Source organism: Scyliorhinus torazame, chromosome 18 (genome assembly GCF_047496885.1).
Source record: "Scyliorhinus torazame isolate Kashiwa2021f chromosome 18, sScyTor2.1, whole genome shotgun sequence".
In the NCBI taxonomy this organism is placed as follows: domain Eukaryota; kingdom Metazoa; phylum Chordata; class Chondrichthyes; order Carcharhiniformes; family Scyliorhinidae; genus Scyliorhinus; species Scyliorhinus torazame.
The window spans coordinates 31,862,814-31,880,375 of NC_092724.1; the positions used below are offsets into that span (position 1 = coordinate 31,862,814).

General features: G+C 44.3%; 1 protein-coding gene across 1 annotated transcript in view; it reads right to left on the reverse strand.

Annotated features, from left to right (window-relative positions):
* The window catches only part of LOC140395097 (protein unc-13 homolog A-like), a 522,914-nt gene that overhangs the window by 15,830 nt on the left and 489,522 nt on the right, over positions 1-17,562 (reverse strand). Inside the window, exons 40-42 of the mRNA XM_072482511.1 lie at positions 10,622-10,678; positions 9,780-9,872; positions 1,522-1,681 (exon numbers count right to left, since the gene is read on the reverse strand). Of these exons, the coding sequence (XP_072338612.1) occupies positions 1,522-1,681; positions 9,780-9,872; positions 10,622-10,678 (310 nt within the window). The remainder of the gene's footprint in view (positions 1-1,521; positions 1,682-9,779; positions 9,873-10,621; positions 10,679-17,562) is intronic.

The following is a 17,562-nucleotide window of genomic DNA, read 5'->3' on the forward strand; positions in this document are numbered from 1 at the left end:
CCAGGGCCTCTGGTTAACAGCCTACAAAGAAGAAACTTAAACCAGGAACAAATCAGTATAAAGATGATTTCTTGAGGTACGGTTTTGTCAATTGTTCCAATGCAAAGCCCATGTGTGTTATATGCAGGGAAGTGCTGGCAAATGAGAGCAGTTTCAGACATTGAAAGAGAAGTGGTGGGTGAAAAATTCTTTGAGGTTGAGACCCTCAGAGTCCGTTATTAACTTACAGCTGACGCTGCTGTACCAGACCTGTGTGATACCCCATTAAAAACAGGCCAAAAGTCCATGAGGCTATGAGTATTCTGGAGTAGCATCTCCCAGGAGTGCCCAGTGCAGAGTAAAACCGGCACATTTTGCTATTGGCGTTCATGATGACCTACATGTGCAAGGTTAGATTATCCGTTTTCACAAAGGTGAAGTCGGCACAAAGGAAGTGGCTTAAGTGCACCAGATATGCGCAACGCCGGCTCCTCCTTTGAACCTGATTCAAGTGAGATCACAAGGACCAAGCAGACTCCCCTTTCACATTAAAGGTAAGTGAACATGCCAAGTGACGTGAAGGTCGGCTGGTTGCAAAAATGGGTTCCGGGAAAAAAGATTTGAAAAACAGTGATCTAGAAGGACAAGGGCAGCAGACAGATGGGGATGCCACGCCAAGAAAATCACTATTCTGACTTGGCAATGCATCACTGTTCCTTCACTGTCGCTGGGTCAAAATCCTGTAAAACCTTCCCTAAGTGGATGTACTCACATGCACTGCAGCGGTTCAAGAAGGCAGCTCACCACTACCTTCTCAATGCCAATCAGGGATCGGCAATGACTAGTGACACACATGTCACCGGCAACCAGCTAGTGACACACATGTCCCAAGAATGAATTTTTAAAATTGTTTGATTTGATAAAGGTGTGTGAAATTGTACAGAAATGGGACAGAAACAAATAGATTGTTTATAGTGATTCAATTCAGACAGGGAGCAGGAGAAACGTTTTTCACAGGGAGGGTTGTGAGCCTATGGAATAATGTAGTGATTGAAGCAGTGACCATGCCAACCTTTTAGGAATAAGTTAAACGGGTGCATCAATGATAGAGGAATAAAGGCACATGCGAAAGTAATTGGCATAAGCTTACTGCTCACATGAAGAATAAACACTGACATGGACCGGTTGGGCCAAATGCTTTTTGAAGCATTGTGATTCCGAAATAACTTGATGTATGTAACCCTTTAAATTTCACCATTGGGCAATTTTCTGCTCTCATTGCTATAGAGTTTCCTAAATAGGCTAAACAGTTCACCTGAAAGAGGTAGATTATTTTACAAGTGGGAAAATCCCAGAGAATGCGAACATTACCGACATACAGCAGTACATAACAATTGACTGACTGATTTCTGCCTCAGGTACACTAACCAGACCTGTTGTACAAGCTTAGAAAAGAATGATCAAATTCCAGCAACTGAGGTAATCAACAAGTTGTTTGAAGCAAGCATTTTACAAAATAGTTTTAGAAAAAAAGATACTTACAATTGAAAAGTTTCGTTGAATTTTGGAGCCCAGCTATTGTTTTTGGATTTAGTGGCAAACCTCCTTTTCTTGTCACTAAGATGAGGCCCGATCATATTAACTTCAACAAATGGACGGAAGATACCAGTTGTTTGCCACTTCAGATCATTGGCAGCCACAACTACAAAGGGGAAAAAAAAATCGGAGATTTAATTATAGGTTTAAAAACAGTTTCTTGGTGCTAGAATTTCAGAGGATTAACATGCAATTTAGATCCAGAGGTCACAGTTGTGTCACAATACATGATGCTATTCCTAAGAGTCCATGGTGTAGCTACATCAAGATTGCAATTATGCCTACTTAATCCATTCTTTATCACAAATATGTAACAGTATTATTTATGAACTATGGAAGTTCACATTCTATGCAGTAAACACTGCTAGAATTCGTTATTAAAAAATCAACTGCACAAAAATGTGCTCTCTTGATTGTTTAATAATTTCTAATGAGCGTGGTCAATGTTTGTGGTTCCCTTGGACATTAATTGGATATCATTAATAGCTGTTTCAAATTTGATCAGCTGTACACTTAAATGGCAGTAGAAAATGTGCAGTATATAAATTATAAAAACAGAAACAGGCTGCTTTCGGTGTAGAGAGAAACAAATTTCATGAAGGAAATCTGCCGTCCTCACCGTGGTTGACTCTTAAATGCCCACTTTAAATGGCCTTGCAAGCCACTCAGTTGTATCAAACCAATAAAAAGGAAAGAAACCGGATGGACTACCTGACATCAACCTAGACACTAGAAGCGACAACAGCCCTGTTGACCCTGCAAAGTCCTCCTTACTAACATCTAGGGACTTCTGCCAAAAGCAAGAGCCTGACATAGTTATACTCACGGAATCATATCTTACAGATAACATTCCAGACACCACTATCATCATCCCTGGGTAAGTCCTGTCCCACCAGCAGAGGTGGTGGCACAGTCAGGAGGGAGTTGTCCTAGGAGTCCTTAACATCAACTCCGGACCCCATGAAGTCTCATGCCTTCAGGTCAAACATGGACTTATTACCATGTACCGTCCACTGTCAACTGATGAATCAATACTCCTCCATGTTGATCACCACTTGGAGGAAGCATTGAGGGTGGCAACGACACAGAATGTACTCGCGGTGGGGGACTTAAATGCCCATCACCAAGAGTACTACCACTGACGGAGCTAGCCAAGTCCTAAAGGACATAACTGCTAGACTGGGACAGGTGGTGAACGAACCAACAAGAGGAAAAAATATATTAAACCTCATCCTGCCTGCCGCAGATGCATCTGTCCAGGACAGTATCAGTAAGGGTGACCACACAGTCCTTGTGGAGATGAAGTCTCGTATTCACATTGAGGATACCTTCCATTGTGTTGTGTGGCACTACCATTGTGCTAAATGGGTAGATTCAGGTGTTCATGCAAGAAACTGATTTAAAAGTTGCAGATCAAATGAGGTTGAGGAAAGGGTGGGTGGGGCAGGTGTTTAATTGAGGATTGGATATGAAGACAAGGGGGTAGCAGTTCTGGTGAGTAAGAGGATGGTGTGTTCGGCTGATAGTATTGTGGCAGTTCCTGGGGACAGATTTGGGATGAAACAGGGGATTTGTGGAAAGAGGGAGTTCCCAGTGGCCGCAGTGGAGGTTAGATGTGGGGTTATTGGCTGTTAAGGGATCCCTGAAAGGGTAGGGATGATTATACAAAATTATGTGGAGCTAAATAAGACGAACAAGGCTTCCGCCTCCGTAGTTTCGTAGTTTGGGAAGCGCTGAAGGCATGATCAGGGGGAGATTATTTTGATCCGGGTGCATAAGACGAAGGGGGGGGGGGGGGGGGGGTGCAGCTAGAAATGCAACGATTAATGGAGGCCATTCTGGAGGTGGATCAGAGGTGTTGCTAAAGGAAGAAGCTAGTGGCAGGGGATTGTGAGGGAGAGTAAGGAAATCCGGGAGTCGCTATATGCAGACGACCTGCTGCTATTCGTGTCGGACCCATTGGAGAGTATGGGGAGAATAATGGATATATTAGAGAGGTTCGGGCCCTTCTCGGGTTATCAGTTGAATGTCGGAAAGAGTGAGGTGTTTCCGGTGAATGCGGCGAGTTGTGGAGCCAATCTGGGGGTGTTTCCATTTAGGTGGTCACTGAGTTGAGGGAGGCCTTTTACCGTAGAATGTATAGCTCAGAGTCTCCGGCGGGGTAAAAGGCATGAGGCAGTTTTTGGATGGATTGGAGTTCTCGATGGTCGAGGAAGGGAAGGTTCAATGGTTGGGTGCCCCAATCGGGCTGGAGGAAGTAATGGACTGCGTGGGATTAATGCAGTCTGGGAAAGTCCTGGATCCGGCCAGGTTCCCAACAGAGTTCTCTGAAAAGTTTAGCATGGATTTGAGACCCCTACTAGTAGGGATATATAATGAGTTGGTCGGTACAGGGGAGCTGCCACCCATGTTATCTCAGGCTTCAATTTCGTTCAATTTAAAAAAGGTTAAGAACCCACAGGAATGTGGCTCGTACCACCCGATAGCGTTACTAAATGAGAATTCGAAGTTATTGGCGAAGGTGCTGGCAATGCGTAGAGAGAACTGTGTGCTGGGGTGATAGATGAGGACCAAATGGGATTCGAGAAAGGGCGGCAACTGTCACTGAATATTAGAAGTCTGCTGAATGGAATCATGATTCCCCGGATGGCCAGGAAATGGAAGTGATGGTGTCTATGGATGTGGAGAAAGCGTTCGACCGGGTGGATGGGTGTATTTGTTTGAGGTGTTGGGATGGCTTGGGTTTGGGCAGGGTTTGTAGATTGGATTAGGTTGCTGTACAGGGTCCCCCCCCGGGTGAGGGTTCATACGAACAATGTGAGCTTGGGGTATTTTGGGGAACGAGACAGAGGTGTCTGGGGACTTTGTTGCTTTTCGCTTTGGCGATCAAGCCTCTGGCGATGGCACTTAAGAGCCTTAGGGAGTTGGAGAGATATTGTGAGGGGTGGGGGGGTATGGAGCACCAGGGCCAGGATTCTCTGAAATCCCGGCCAAGTGTTGATGCCGGTGTCAAAACCGGCGTAAGCCACGCCGGCATCAACTTGTCTCCAGGCCTAGGCATTCACCCCTTCCTAGGGGGCTAGAACGACGCCGGAGTGCTGTCCGCTGCTCTGGCGCTGAAAGCCGACGCGCCACGGCCAGCGCGGGTCCACGCATGGGTTGCCGTTTCCGCGCCGGCCCTCGGGCAACATGGCGGAGCTCTACAGGGGCCCGGCGCAGAGGAACATAGGCCCCCCCCCCCCCGGAATGAGTCCGTCCGCCGATCGGTAGGCCCCGATCGCTGGCCTGGCCACCGTGGAGGCCCCCCCCCGGAGTCGGTTCCCCCGCCCCCCCCCCCACCAGGATGGCCCCCCGCAACCAGAACTTAGAGGTCCCGCCGGGTAGGACCAAACGTAACCCACGCCGACGGGACTCGGCCGAACTCGGTGGGCACTCGGCCCGTGAAGCGCGGAGAATCGGCGGGGAGGGGGGGCGCTTTCAACGGCTCCCAACGAGCGTGGCGGCGATCCCGCAGGCGCAATTGACGCCGATTTTCCGGTCGCTGGAGAATTGTCAGCCTGGCACCGGAGCGGCGTGGCGCAATTCTCGTGCCCCCCCCTCCCCTCCCCACACAGCGATTCTCCGACCTGGTGCGGGATCAGGAATCCCGGCCCAGGTCTTCCCATATGTAGATGACATTTACTGTATATTATGAACCTTAGAGAGCTTCAATCGGATCATGGGGATATTAGGGGATTTTGGCTCGTTCTTGGGGTATAAACCCAACATGGGGAAAAGTGAGTTATTCCCGGCCGATGCACAATTGAGAAGGAAGGGTTTGGAGAAGCTGCCGATTTGGCTGGTTGGGGTGAGTTTCCGATACCTGGGATATGAGTGGTGCATATTTGGGCCCAGTTGCATAAGTTGTACTTGTTGAATCTTTGGAGGGGGTGAAGGAGGGTTTTGCTGCTGTCATTGGCTGGAAGGGTCCAGACTGTTAAAATGACGGTGCTACCGAAGTTTGTGTTTGTCTTCCAAAATTTCCTGGCTTTTGGGCCCAAATCTTTCTTCAGCAGGGTCAAAAGGATGATCTCTAAGTTTATATGGGCACTAAGATACCCCAGATCGGCAGGGCATTTTTGGAGAGGGACAGACAGAGTGGTGGGTTGGCGCTGCCGAATTATTACTGGGTGGCAAAGAAGGTCAGGAAGTGGGTAGTGGAGGAGAGGTCGTTCTGGGGGCGGATGGAGAAGCCTCGTGTAGAGGAACAAGTTTAAGAGCGTTGTCATTGGCACCTCTTCCATTCTAGCCGGCCAGGTACTCCAAGTGCCTGGTGATAGTATCAGTGCAGAAGGCATGGAATCAATGGTGGCAGAATTTTAAGATGGAGGGGATGTCATTGTGGGTGCTGATCTGTGGCAATCACAGTTTGTTCTGGCAGGTCTAGATTCCATGTTTAGGGTGTGGGAGAGGGCGGGGATAGAGTGCTTTTGGGATCTGTTTGTGGGGGTAAGTCTGCAGTGTTGGGAGAGCTAGAGGCGAAGTTCCAACCACTGAAGGGGAATGGGTATCGGTATCTGCAAGTTAGACACTTTGTTAGGAAGAAGTTGGTTACTTTTCTGAAGTTACCACCCCCGGCGCTGCAAGATAACATTTTGTCCGAGGACTATCTATAAGTTTGCGGATGATACGATTGTGGTGGGTTGTATCTCAAACAACGATGAGTCAGACCACAGAAGGGAGATAGATCACTTTGTTGCATGGTATACTGAAAACAACATCTCTAAAAGTCAGGAAAACCAAGGAACTAATCATCGACTTCAGGAAGTGCAGTACGACACACGCCCCCGTCTACATCAATGGCTCCGAAGTGGAGATGGTCGATAGATTTAGGTTCCTGGGGGTCACCATCACCAACAGTCTGTCCTGGTCCATTCACGTTGATGCAATAGTCAAGAAATCCCAACAACGTCTCTACTTCCTACGGAAGCTAAAGAAATTCGACATGTCTGCATCGACTCTCACAAACTTCTACAGATGTGCCATAGAGAGCATCCTATCCGGCTGCATTACAGCTTGGTATGGCAACTGCTCAGCACAAGATCGCAAGAAACTGCAGAGTATGGTGAACTTAGCCCAACACATTACACAAGCTTGCCACCCTCCCATTGATTCTGTGTACACCTTCCACTGGCTCAGGAAGGCAGACTGCATTGTCAGAGACCTCTCGCACCCAGGTTTTGCCCTCTTCCAGACCCTTCCATCAGGAAGAAGATGCAGAAGTTTGAAGATCCGCACATCCAGACATAGGAAGTTTCTTCCCCACAGCTACTAATCTCCTAAACGACTCTCCCTCGGACTGATCTGTTCCCTGTAAGACACTATTCACGACGCCCTCTGCTGCTCTTGCTCAGGTCGTATTTGTTTTGTTTGGCCCTTGTTCCGCTGTAACCAATTACTTATTTGTCGATGTACTGTGTACTTCTTCGCATTCACTAACTATCTAATATTCTGTTTTGTCTACTGTGTACGTTCCCTTGGCCACAGAAAAATACTTTTCACTGCACTTCGGTACATGTGACAATCAATCAATCAATCAAGATTGGGAAGAGAAGGATCTTGGACATATCTTGGGGAGTTGATGGAGAGAGCATGGACTTCGGTAGAGGAAATAAAATGGAAATGGGGAGAGGAGCTGGGGATGGCAGTGGTTAGCATTGCTGCCACACAGCACCAGGGACCCGGGTTCAATTCCAGCCTTGCATGACTGTGGAGTTTACATTTTCTCCCTGTGTCTGTGTGGATTTCCTTCGGGTGCTCCAGTTTCCTCCCACAGTCCAAAGATGTGCAGGTTAGGTGGATTGGCCGTGCTAAATTGCACCTTAGTGTCCAACGATATGTAGGTTCGGTGGGGTTATGGGGGTAGGGCGGGGGAGTGGGTGTAGGTAGGGTACTCTTTCAGAGGGCCAGTGAAGAATCAATGGGCAGATTGGCCTCCTTCTGCATTATAGGAATTCTATTCTTTGGGCTGTAGAGACTGGGCTATGGACTGAGGCCTCCTCATGCGAGACTGGGTCTCATCCAGTTCAAGATGGTGCATAGGGCACACATGACGGTGTCAAGGATGAGTTGGTTCTATCCAGGAGTAGAGGATAGATGCAGGTGGTGCGCAAGGGGACTGGTGAGTCATGTCCACATGTTTTGGGCATGGCCGAAGTTGGAAGAGTTTTGGGAGGCCTTTGCAGGAATTATGTTGAAGGTGCTGGGGGGGCGTGAAGGTCGCTCTGAACCCATGGGTGACAATATTTGGAGTTTCAGAGGATCCAGGAGTGCAGGTAGGGAGAGAGGCTGACATGCTGGCCTTTGCCTCCCTGATAGCCCAGAGGCAGCTACTGTTAGGGTGGTGGGACTCAGAACCACCTAAAGCAACAGTGTGGCTGAGCAACTTGGCGGAGTTTCTGCACCTGGAAAAGATAAAGTTTGCAATCAGAGGCACAAATGAAGGGTTCTTCTCGAGGTGGAGGTTGTTCATTGACTTCTTTAAAGAGTGGTGCAATGTCAGCGAGGTGGGGGGGTTCTTTTGTTATAGTTGGAAAACGGGGCAGGGGCTGTGACGGAAGGGTTTGAAAGTTTGGAGTCAGATTTGTGAAGGTTGTATCTGATGTTATGTCTCCTTTTTTCTGTAGAAAATTGAAAATGCCGCAAATAAAAATACTTGAAAAAAAAAGAAAGCTGAGTCAGGGTGGGAGAAAGAAAGAAAAACAATTCTATATTGCTAGGCTTTACCAGAATCACAGTGTCAGTGATGGGGCCCCATAAAAATATTGATCTCTGTAAATCTTATAGCAGAATTTTATTGGCACTACTGATTCCCTTGTGACCAGTGTGGGTCAATGCAGTTCATCACTTTTTAATCATATTTATGGTTTATGCTTGAAATGCCACTTTGGGAGTGCGACTGAAAATCCCTCGCCAACAATTTGCACAATGTTGATATCTGTGGTTTCATCTTTTAAGTTCCCAGTGTGCATCAATCTTATTAAAGGTTTGCAAGATGCCCTGGATATGCACATTTCTGCTTGGGACTATGTTCACAAAGATTTGGTTTAACACACTTATGAAGATGTGTGGTATAATATAATTGTACAATTAATTTGTAATGTCACTGGCTGAACCTATGTCACTTCATAATGTGATCCGCTGGAAATATGTATTGAGCTTTTTGAAAAGAACACTTTTCCCACGCAACGGACACTTGCTCACTATAGCTAGATTTAGAATAATCAGAGACTGCCACAGGGACAATAGTTCTACCTCATTTCTCTTTCTTATCAAAGCTGAGCTGTTTGTGATTGGAAAAACTCATCAGAAGACCTCATTGCTGCAAACCAAGAGTTCTTAAAGGAGAACTCTGTATCAACCAGTCACAACTGTAGACCAACTACTCCATTGTCGAAAAGGTCCACTGCGCGGGTCGGAGAATTATTTCCTCACTACTTGTTATTCATTTACTCAAGATACTTTTATCGAGGGCATATTCAATATTTTCCTGCATGAAGTTAACCAAGGCATCTCAGTTCTTTTGCAAACCTAAAGCCATAATGACATTGGCCCCAACACGGGGAGGGGCCAGATGGGCTATTTAAGATTTTCCAGTGCCAAAAGATATTTTGTAAACCCAAATAGAAAAACTTCTGCTCAAAATGCAAATCTCCAAAAATTAAAGTTACGTAACCTAGCTTTTTTAAAAAACAGTGCAAAGTTTGCAAGTGTTGTTGAATATATTAAGTGGGTTAACATTTATTAGACGTATTGGCACATTTTTTGTGTCTACAAGATTCTACCCTCATTCTAAAAGCCAACACCCATAGTATTTGCGATATACATTTCTGCATGTAAACTTCAATTGTTAAAAATTTAGCAATTAGGCTCTCACATCTTGTAGGATGTTCAGAGGATGCAGTTTTTAAAAATGCTATATGAAATGCAATGAAATCGCTTATTGTCACAAGTAGGCTTCAAATGAAGTTACTGTGAAAAGCCCCTAGTCGCCACATTCCAGCGCCTGTTCGGGGAGGCTGGTACGGGAATCGAACCGTGCTGCTGGCCTGCCTTGGTCTGCTTTAAAAGCCAGCGATTTAGCCGAGTGTGCTAAACCAGCCCCTTTTATTTATATAATTCCAGTAATGTTAAAAAGTAACAGAGCTTGAGTCATTCGAACTGACCTTTAACTGTGATTTTGTGCTCTCCAGTTCCTGGATGTGTGAAAAGCTCCACATGGATGGACACTTCTCCTACTGGATCATCCACACCAGATCCTGTGAAATAGCAGATATGACATTTTAAATCCCACCTAATGATCAACTATATACGCAGCATTCGGTGCAAGACTCACTGTGTGCGAAGTGAGCCCTGGTGAAAGGGCTTAATTCAGTAACTGGGACAGGCCAATGAGTCTACATGCTTAAACTCTTCCAATTGAATTACCTCCCCCCCCCCCCCCCCCCCCCCCACTGTCCCAGTGCAAGCAAAATATCAGCCATCATAAATGCCACTGGTTCTGCTCTGGTGAGTTTGATGCAATTACAAATAACAGGCACCAGCCTACATTCGAATCTGCATGACAAACGTAATTCAGTTTGCTGGGAGTCAAATACTTTAAAATTAGACAATAAATCCAAGTTGCGCTTAATGGTCAAAACCAGTAATTTTGTAGAGCGATCATGCAAGAGCTTATGCTCTCCCAACAGATATATTCAAACCTTGTTTGTTTTCTCTCTCCTTACAAACTGAATATATTATTTCAGAGGCAATTCCATTTCAGGGTCTTGCAAGAAATCTTTCCTTTTACCCAAATTAAAAATTCCTCCATATAATTACAGCTGCAACAAGCAACCCCACTACACTATTCGATTTTCTGTAGGAAGCTGCATGCTACAAAAACATGCACAATTCGGGTGTTTAGTACTAGATTCTTGAAAGTCCCACTTGGACATCAAGTGAACAGTTGTTTCAAGCCCAGGCATTCTAATGCTGCCATTAATGGCAACATTATGCTCGAACGTACCCTTTTCAGGATAAACCTCCTCGCTATGGGTAAACCTAATACCCTTCCCACCATGCACTGAGTTGTGAAATCATAGCCAGACGGCAGGCGAAAATGAAAGGAAGAAGAAATTGAAGTGAGAATATGCATAGTAGACAGACACAGCAGTTAACTTGCAAACATCTTTAGACAAATGAAGGTTATCAAAGAAAACAGTTCAGACACTCATAGGATACTACAATTTTCAGTCAAAGGTCTGTAAAGGTCAAATGACAATGCTGAGAACCATCTCACATTTTTGTTGCCTTGTTTGAAGTCAGTATTATTGGTTGGTTCGTGTGGTGTTAGAGTTGATGTACTATTAATAGAATGTTGCAACCAGGCATTTTTTCAGTATTGTGTTGTTATGGAAAAGCATAGGACTCAGCAAATTAATAGATCACCTGTTCTCCAATTTTATTCACTAGGTATTTTATCCAGATCATTTCATAATTCCTCAAAAGAGGGAGCATACTCTGATAGCTCTTACTACCATACTTTATACTTTTAAAATAAGTTTGTAAGTAGTTTGGGAGCAAACATCATGGGTAGACTTCCTCAGATGTCGAACATGGACACTAATATTTCAGATTATGGGGTAATTGAGTGAATATTTTCCAGTATGATTATAAGCTAGAAAACTAACTTCTATACAAAATTTGTTAAATGTCCATTATTATATATACGTATAGATATGCTATAACTAAATTTCTGCTTATTATCGACAATCTATGTTTCACTTGATAAATCTGGGGTAATTTATTAGTGTTTAGTTGGATCGAAGAATTAGTTTTATTCCTTTGATTTCTTCAGATTTGAATCAGAAAATTAATTGGGAGCCATGAAATTATTGCAAGAAATAAGACTTTTAAAAGTCAGTCTGTAATTTTTACTTAAAGAACAAATTTAGTTTTCCATATTAGCTCCGTAGCTGATCTGCAAAAACCAAATTTTGACACTAAACTTATTGTAAAAACTCATTGACTCATTATAAAGATCAACTTTTAAACGTTGTCATCTGACCTTTAAACACATTACAATTTAGGACAAAATTTTATACATTGCATTAAGGCATTACAGTATGTTTTTGTCACAGTAATGACATGTAAACAAATGACATACTAAGTGTGATAATTTCCAATTAAATTTTGCTTTACTCTTGTTATATCCCAACATTAGTTTAATTATTTAATTATGATGGTGAAGTATATACGAGTTACAATCTGTTTGATATTCCAGTGATCTTAGAGTTTGACTGTAGAGAAATTTCAAAAGCAGGTTTTGATACAAGACATTGAACAATGAGTAAATTGTGATCACACCCAACATATCAACATTAATATTGAAGCACACTGTACAAGACATAGGAAATATAACTTTCACTAACTTTTTGCAAAACAAAGCTCAATTTAAAAGTTGAGAAAATTTCTAATCATCTGTCCCAAAGTGTCAAAGCCATTAAACTTGTGCAATACAGTATTCTGTGCACAAGTATGACCTCCATTTTGTCATGATATCCACATCAGCATATCATGGTGTAATCACACACACACTGATGGACAGGTAATTGGACCAACCAACACACACACAACATCGCAGCCAATCACCAGTGAGAGCACACGCACTATAAAACAGGGAACACCACAGTTCCCACTCATTCTACCAGGAGATAGCTCAGAGCACAGAGCTCACAGCGTGCCACTCAGACATAGACCATGTTCTGAGTGCCTCACCAAGATAGTGATAGGGCTGGGTCCACAGGTTAGCTGGTGAAGCACTAACCTCAGCCAGCAGTTAGTAGTTGTTATTGATTAAGACAATAAAACAGAGTTGTACCATCTACAGCCATGTTGGATCATTTGTGCATCGGAACACCCAACACGACACATTTCTTATAACATCAGTCTCAGATGAGCTGTCAATTTAAAGGCAGGTTAGGTGGGGTTATGGGGGTTACGGGGTAGGGCAGGAGAGTGGACCTAAGTAGGGTGTTCTTTCAGAGGGTTGGTGCAGACTTGATGGGCCGAATGGCCTCCTTCCGCACTGTAGGAATTCTATGATTCTAATGCAAAATCATGGGCAGCCTTGATGCTTGCAAATTATGAGAACAACTACAGAAACTGGCCAAAACCATTCCCCATTTAAATCCGAGAGGGGAATCATTCAACCCATTTGACATCATAAATGACATCCAAAGTGATTGAGATCCTAGTAATCCTCATTCTTCTTGACCTCTTGTCTGCTTTTTGCATGGCTGACTATAACATTCTCGCCCAGCATGTTGTGACTTGCTTCATCTGGTTCTAATCCTATCTCTCCAAACATAGTTAGAGAATTACATGCAGTCCCGGACTATTTCTCATTTACATCAGTCCACAATCCTAAAACATGAATTTGCACATGCATATTGGTGACTCTCAGTCCTATCTCAGAATCATCTCTCTCTCAACCTCTCTATTGTTTGATTGGTAACATTGCTTGCCCACCATGTGTCCTGAATTTTTGATTTGATTCATTATTTCTTCCAAGGAATTATTGACGTCATGGTCTCCAGTACCCCACCACAAACCTGATTCCCTAACCATTAACTCCATCCCTCTTCCTGGTCACTTACAGAGGCAAAACCAGATCACACACAACTTTGTCATCCTATGTGACTCTGAGATGAATTTCTGACCACATAGCCACTCCATCACCAAGTCTGCCTACTTCCATCTCTGTAACATTGCCTATTTCCACTGCAACTCATTACTGCTGACACTGCTAACTATGGGTGGGATTCTCCGTCCGTTCACGTGTCGGGATTCTCCGTCCGTTCATGCATCGGGATTCTCCATGCCCGCTGCAATGAATGGAGATTTGGCCGAGCTCCAAATTCTCCGTTCTCGCTGGCAGTTGGGAGGACTTGCATTGGAGAATCCCGGCCCATCTTTGTTACCTCTAGATGTTACTTTTTTTCCCCCTTCATTCTTTCATGGGATGCAGGTGTCGTTGGAGAGGACATCCCTAATTATCTTTGACAGGATTGGTTTGCTAGGTCATTTCAGAGCGGAGTTAAGAGCCAACCAGGTCTGGAGTCACGTGTAAGCTAGACCAGCAATGATGGCAGATTGCCTTCCCTATAGGGAATTAGTGAATCACATGATTTTTACAATGATCGATGATAGTTGATGTGATCACCATTACTGAGACTAGCTTTCAATTCAAGATTTATTGGTTGAATTTAATTTCCAGCAGCGGCCATGGTGGCATTTGAACCCATGTCCCCAGAGCATTAGTCTGGGCTTTTGGATTGCTGGTCCAGTGGCATTCCCACTATGCCACCATCTTCATTACCACAATGTCACCATCTTCAATACTATTCTGATGCTCTCCTGGCTGGCCTACCTTCCACCCTCCATTAACTTGAACTTATCCAAAACTCTGTTGCCCATACCTAAACGCACACAAAGACCCCCGCTCCACTGCCGTGACCTTTATGTTAACTGACCTATGTTGGCTCCTGATCTCGCGCATTGTTTTTAACATTTTCAGAATGGTTTTCAAAACCCTTCACAGTCTTGTCTCTACCCATTTCTGTAACCTCCTCCAGCATATAACCCTCCAAGATATCTGCACCCCTCCAATTAGAGCCTCTTGCACATTCTTCATTTTAATTATTCCACCAATGATGACTGCCTTCAGCTGCCTGGGCCCTAGGCTCTGGAATTCTTTCCCGAAACCCCTTTGTCTTGAGCTATCCTCCTTTAGACACTCCTTAATATTGTTTTTTGACATTCTTGTCAAGTGCTTAGGATGTTTCACTATGTTGAAGGCACCTTGTAAAGACACATTATTGCTGTTGGTTTCAAACATCAATAAGATAGTACTGCAACTCACTAAGTCATCCAATACTTCATCCCCATCTACCTGACACATTTAATTCCAGTTAAGTTACTGTTTTATTTAAGAATGACTAAAAGCTCCATTAAAGATACAGTAAATTGGATCACAGTCAAAACAGTACAATGCGGGCATTTACAGCTTCACTATGAATCAGTTTCAAGCGTTTCAATAGGAATTTAGAACAGCCTTATTCTCAGTTTTTCAAAAATAAATAAATGTTTATGAAAAGTTAGTCACATCTGAATCTGAAAGTTTATAAATCAGCTGGAAACTGTAACACAAAACAGTTACATTTTATGACCATATTGCCAATACTGGAGAAAAACAATCAGATTCATTTCACAAGCTCAGCTCTTCAGTGCAGGAAGAAATCGGGGTGTCATTTTTAATTGCTTCCCCGATCTCCCTGATCTCTGGACCCTCCCACCGCGGCCTCCAGACCCCTACCCCCCCCCACCCCAACATACCTGTTAGGGGGTCCTCGAGCCATCCTTCACCCCACCTCATAAGGGCAGGGCACCCCCGGGCCTGATCCCTGGCAGTGCCAACCTGGCATGCAGGTGGATAGCAGTGTCCCTGCCAACCTGTCAGTGCGCACCCTGACATTGCCAAGGTACCTGGATGGCAGTGCTGAGATGTCCATGTGGCAGGAGTGCCAGGGTAGCACCATGCCCAGAGCTCAATCGCCCGAGGGCCTCTGATGGCCTGGGAGAACTCCCAAGGTGCTGTTATACCTGTGGACCAGTGCTAAATGGCGCCGTGGCGGGGTTTCCCAGGTGCGGGCTTTCGATCCTGGACCTTGGGTGAATCCAGTGCCTAATTGCTCACTTAAATATGCAAATCTGGAGCCCACCCAGTGAAGGCGAGATCCAGATCGTGACAACGCGCTAGATCTCGTTAGATCACACGAGGCATCCCGAGCATTGCACATCTCACGAGAGGTCTCTCGCAAGATTTAACGGCCTCATCGTTTCCTGAGTCGGGCATGGCGAGGCTGTGCGATCGGGCCCATAGTTCCAAATCAGGATAGTTTGCACCTTGAAGGGAATCTTGCAGGTGGCAGGATTTCCATGCGTTTGTTGTCCTTGTTCTTTTAGGTAATGGAGGTTGTGGATTTGTAAGGTGCTGTCAAGGGAGCTTACTGAGTTGCTGTAGTGTCATTTGTAGATGGCTCACACTGTTGCCACCATGCATCGGTGGCAAAGGAAATGACTTTAAAATGATGGATGTGGTGCTGCTCAGGTGGATTCCTGTGTCCTGGTTGGTGTTGAGTTTAAGTGTTGTTAGAGCTGCACTCATCTAGGCAATTGGAGAGTATACTATCACAGTCTTGATTTACAACTTGTACAAGGTGGACAGGCTTTGAGAAGTCAGGAAGTGAATCACTCACCACAGAATTCCCAACCCCTGACCTGCTTTAGTAACCATAGTATTTATATAGCTGTCCTAGTTAATTTTCTGGTTAATTGGGTGTTGACGGTGGGGGAATTTGTTTTGGTAATGGTGTTGAATGTCAAGGGGTGATGGTCATTGCCTGGCACTAGTGTGGCACAAATATTATTTGCCATTTATCAGCAAAAGCCTGAAAGTTGTCCAGATATTGTTGCACATGGGCATGAACTGCTTCTCTATCTGAGGAGCTGCTAATTGTTCTGAACATTGCACAATCGTCAGTGAACATCCCCACTTCTTATGTTATGGTGGATTGAAGGTCATTAATGAAGTATTTGAAGGTGCTTGGGCATCTCCTGCAGGAACTTTCCCTTTGTGTTAAGTATGGAGAGATTTCCCCCCCAATTTTCATGGACTTCAATTTTCTCTGGGCTCATTGATGTCACACCTGGTCAAATGCTGCCTTAATGTCAAGGGCAGTTACTCTCACTTCACCTTTTGCATTCAGCCCTTGTCCATATTTGGATCAAGGCTATAATGAGGTCTGGAGCCAAATGAGCCTGGTGGAACCCAAACTGGTTGCTGACTGTTGCTGACTCCTTCCATTACTTTACTGATGATTGATAGGACAGTAACTGGCCAGATCAAAATTGTCCTCTGTTTTGTGGACAGCACATATATGGGCAATTTTCAACATTGTCTGGTGCTAGGGGCCTGACTAGTTCAGGAGGACAAGTCTTCAGTACTACAGCTGGGACCTTATTACGGCCCATAATCATTGTTGTATCTAGTATCAACCAATTTTTTGATTCGCGTGTAGTGAATTGAACTGGTTGAAGGATGACATCTGTGATCCTGGTGACCTCAGGAAAAGCCAGAGATGGCACTTCTGGCTGCAAATGCTCTAGCATGTTGTGCTCTGCTATCACTGGGGATGAGTAGATTTGTGGAGCTTCCTCCTCTAGTTAGTCGTTTAATTGGCAACCAACATTCATGACTGAATGGGCAGTGTAAGACTTTTGTAGTACCTCTAATTTTTAAGAGTGTTTTGTTGATTTGAACTAATATTTTACCACATCATTTTTTTAAGAATCCAGTTTTAAATTCCTGTCTGCCAAATGAGCCAATTAAACAGTGGGAGAACAGTAAGCAGCTGTGTCTATGAGGAAACCATCCTACTACTGACCTTAAAGGTGCCAAAAAGTTTGGCTTCAAGCAGTTTATCTGTCTTAATTACACCATGTGGAATCCGAGGCCTCTTTGTCAGCTTTAAAGGAATAAGCAAAGGCTTTGACCAACAGCTTGAATTCAGTATGGCTTCTTTGTCTTGATATTTTTTAGACTAAACCCTGTTTTTGAATTCGACTTAGATTTGATAATGCTTTGATCTATTAACCATAACTGTAGCACAAGAACATCTATATTTCATGAAGAGACCTTGCTAAATATTACAACTAGCATTTGTTCTTAATATCCTTAGTATCCATGGGAATAGGGTGACACATCGGTCTCTGGTCAGTGCATTTGGGTTGGCTGTTTGACTTCCCATCAGACCTCTCTGTAGTTCTGACTGTGGCTTTAATTTAAAGCGTCCAATTCTTAATTTAAAATATTGGACCTAAGTATTGGACCTAAGATTCAGGCTG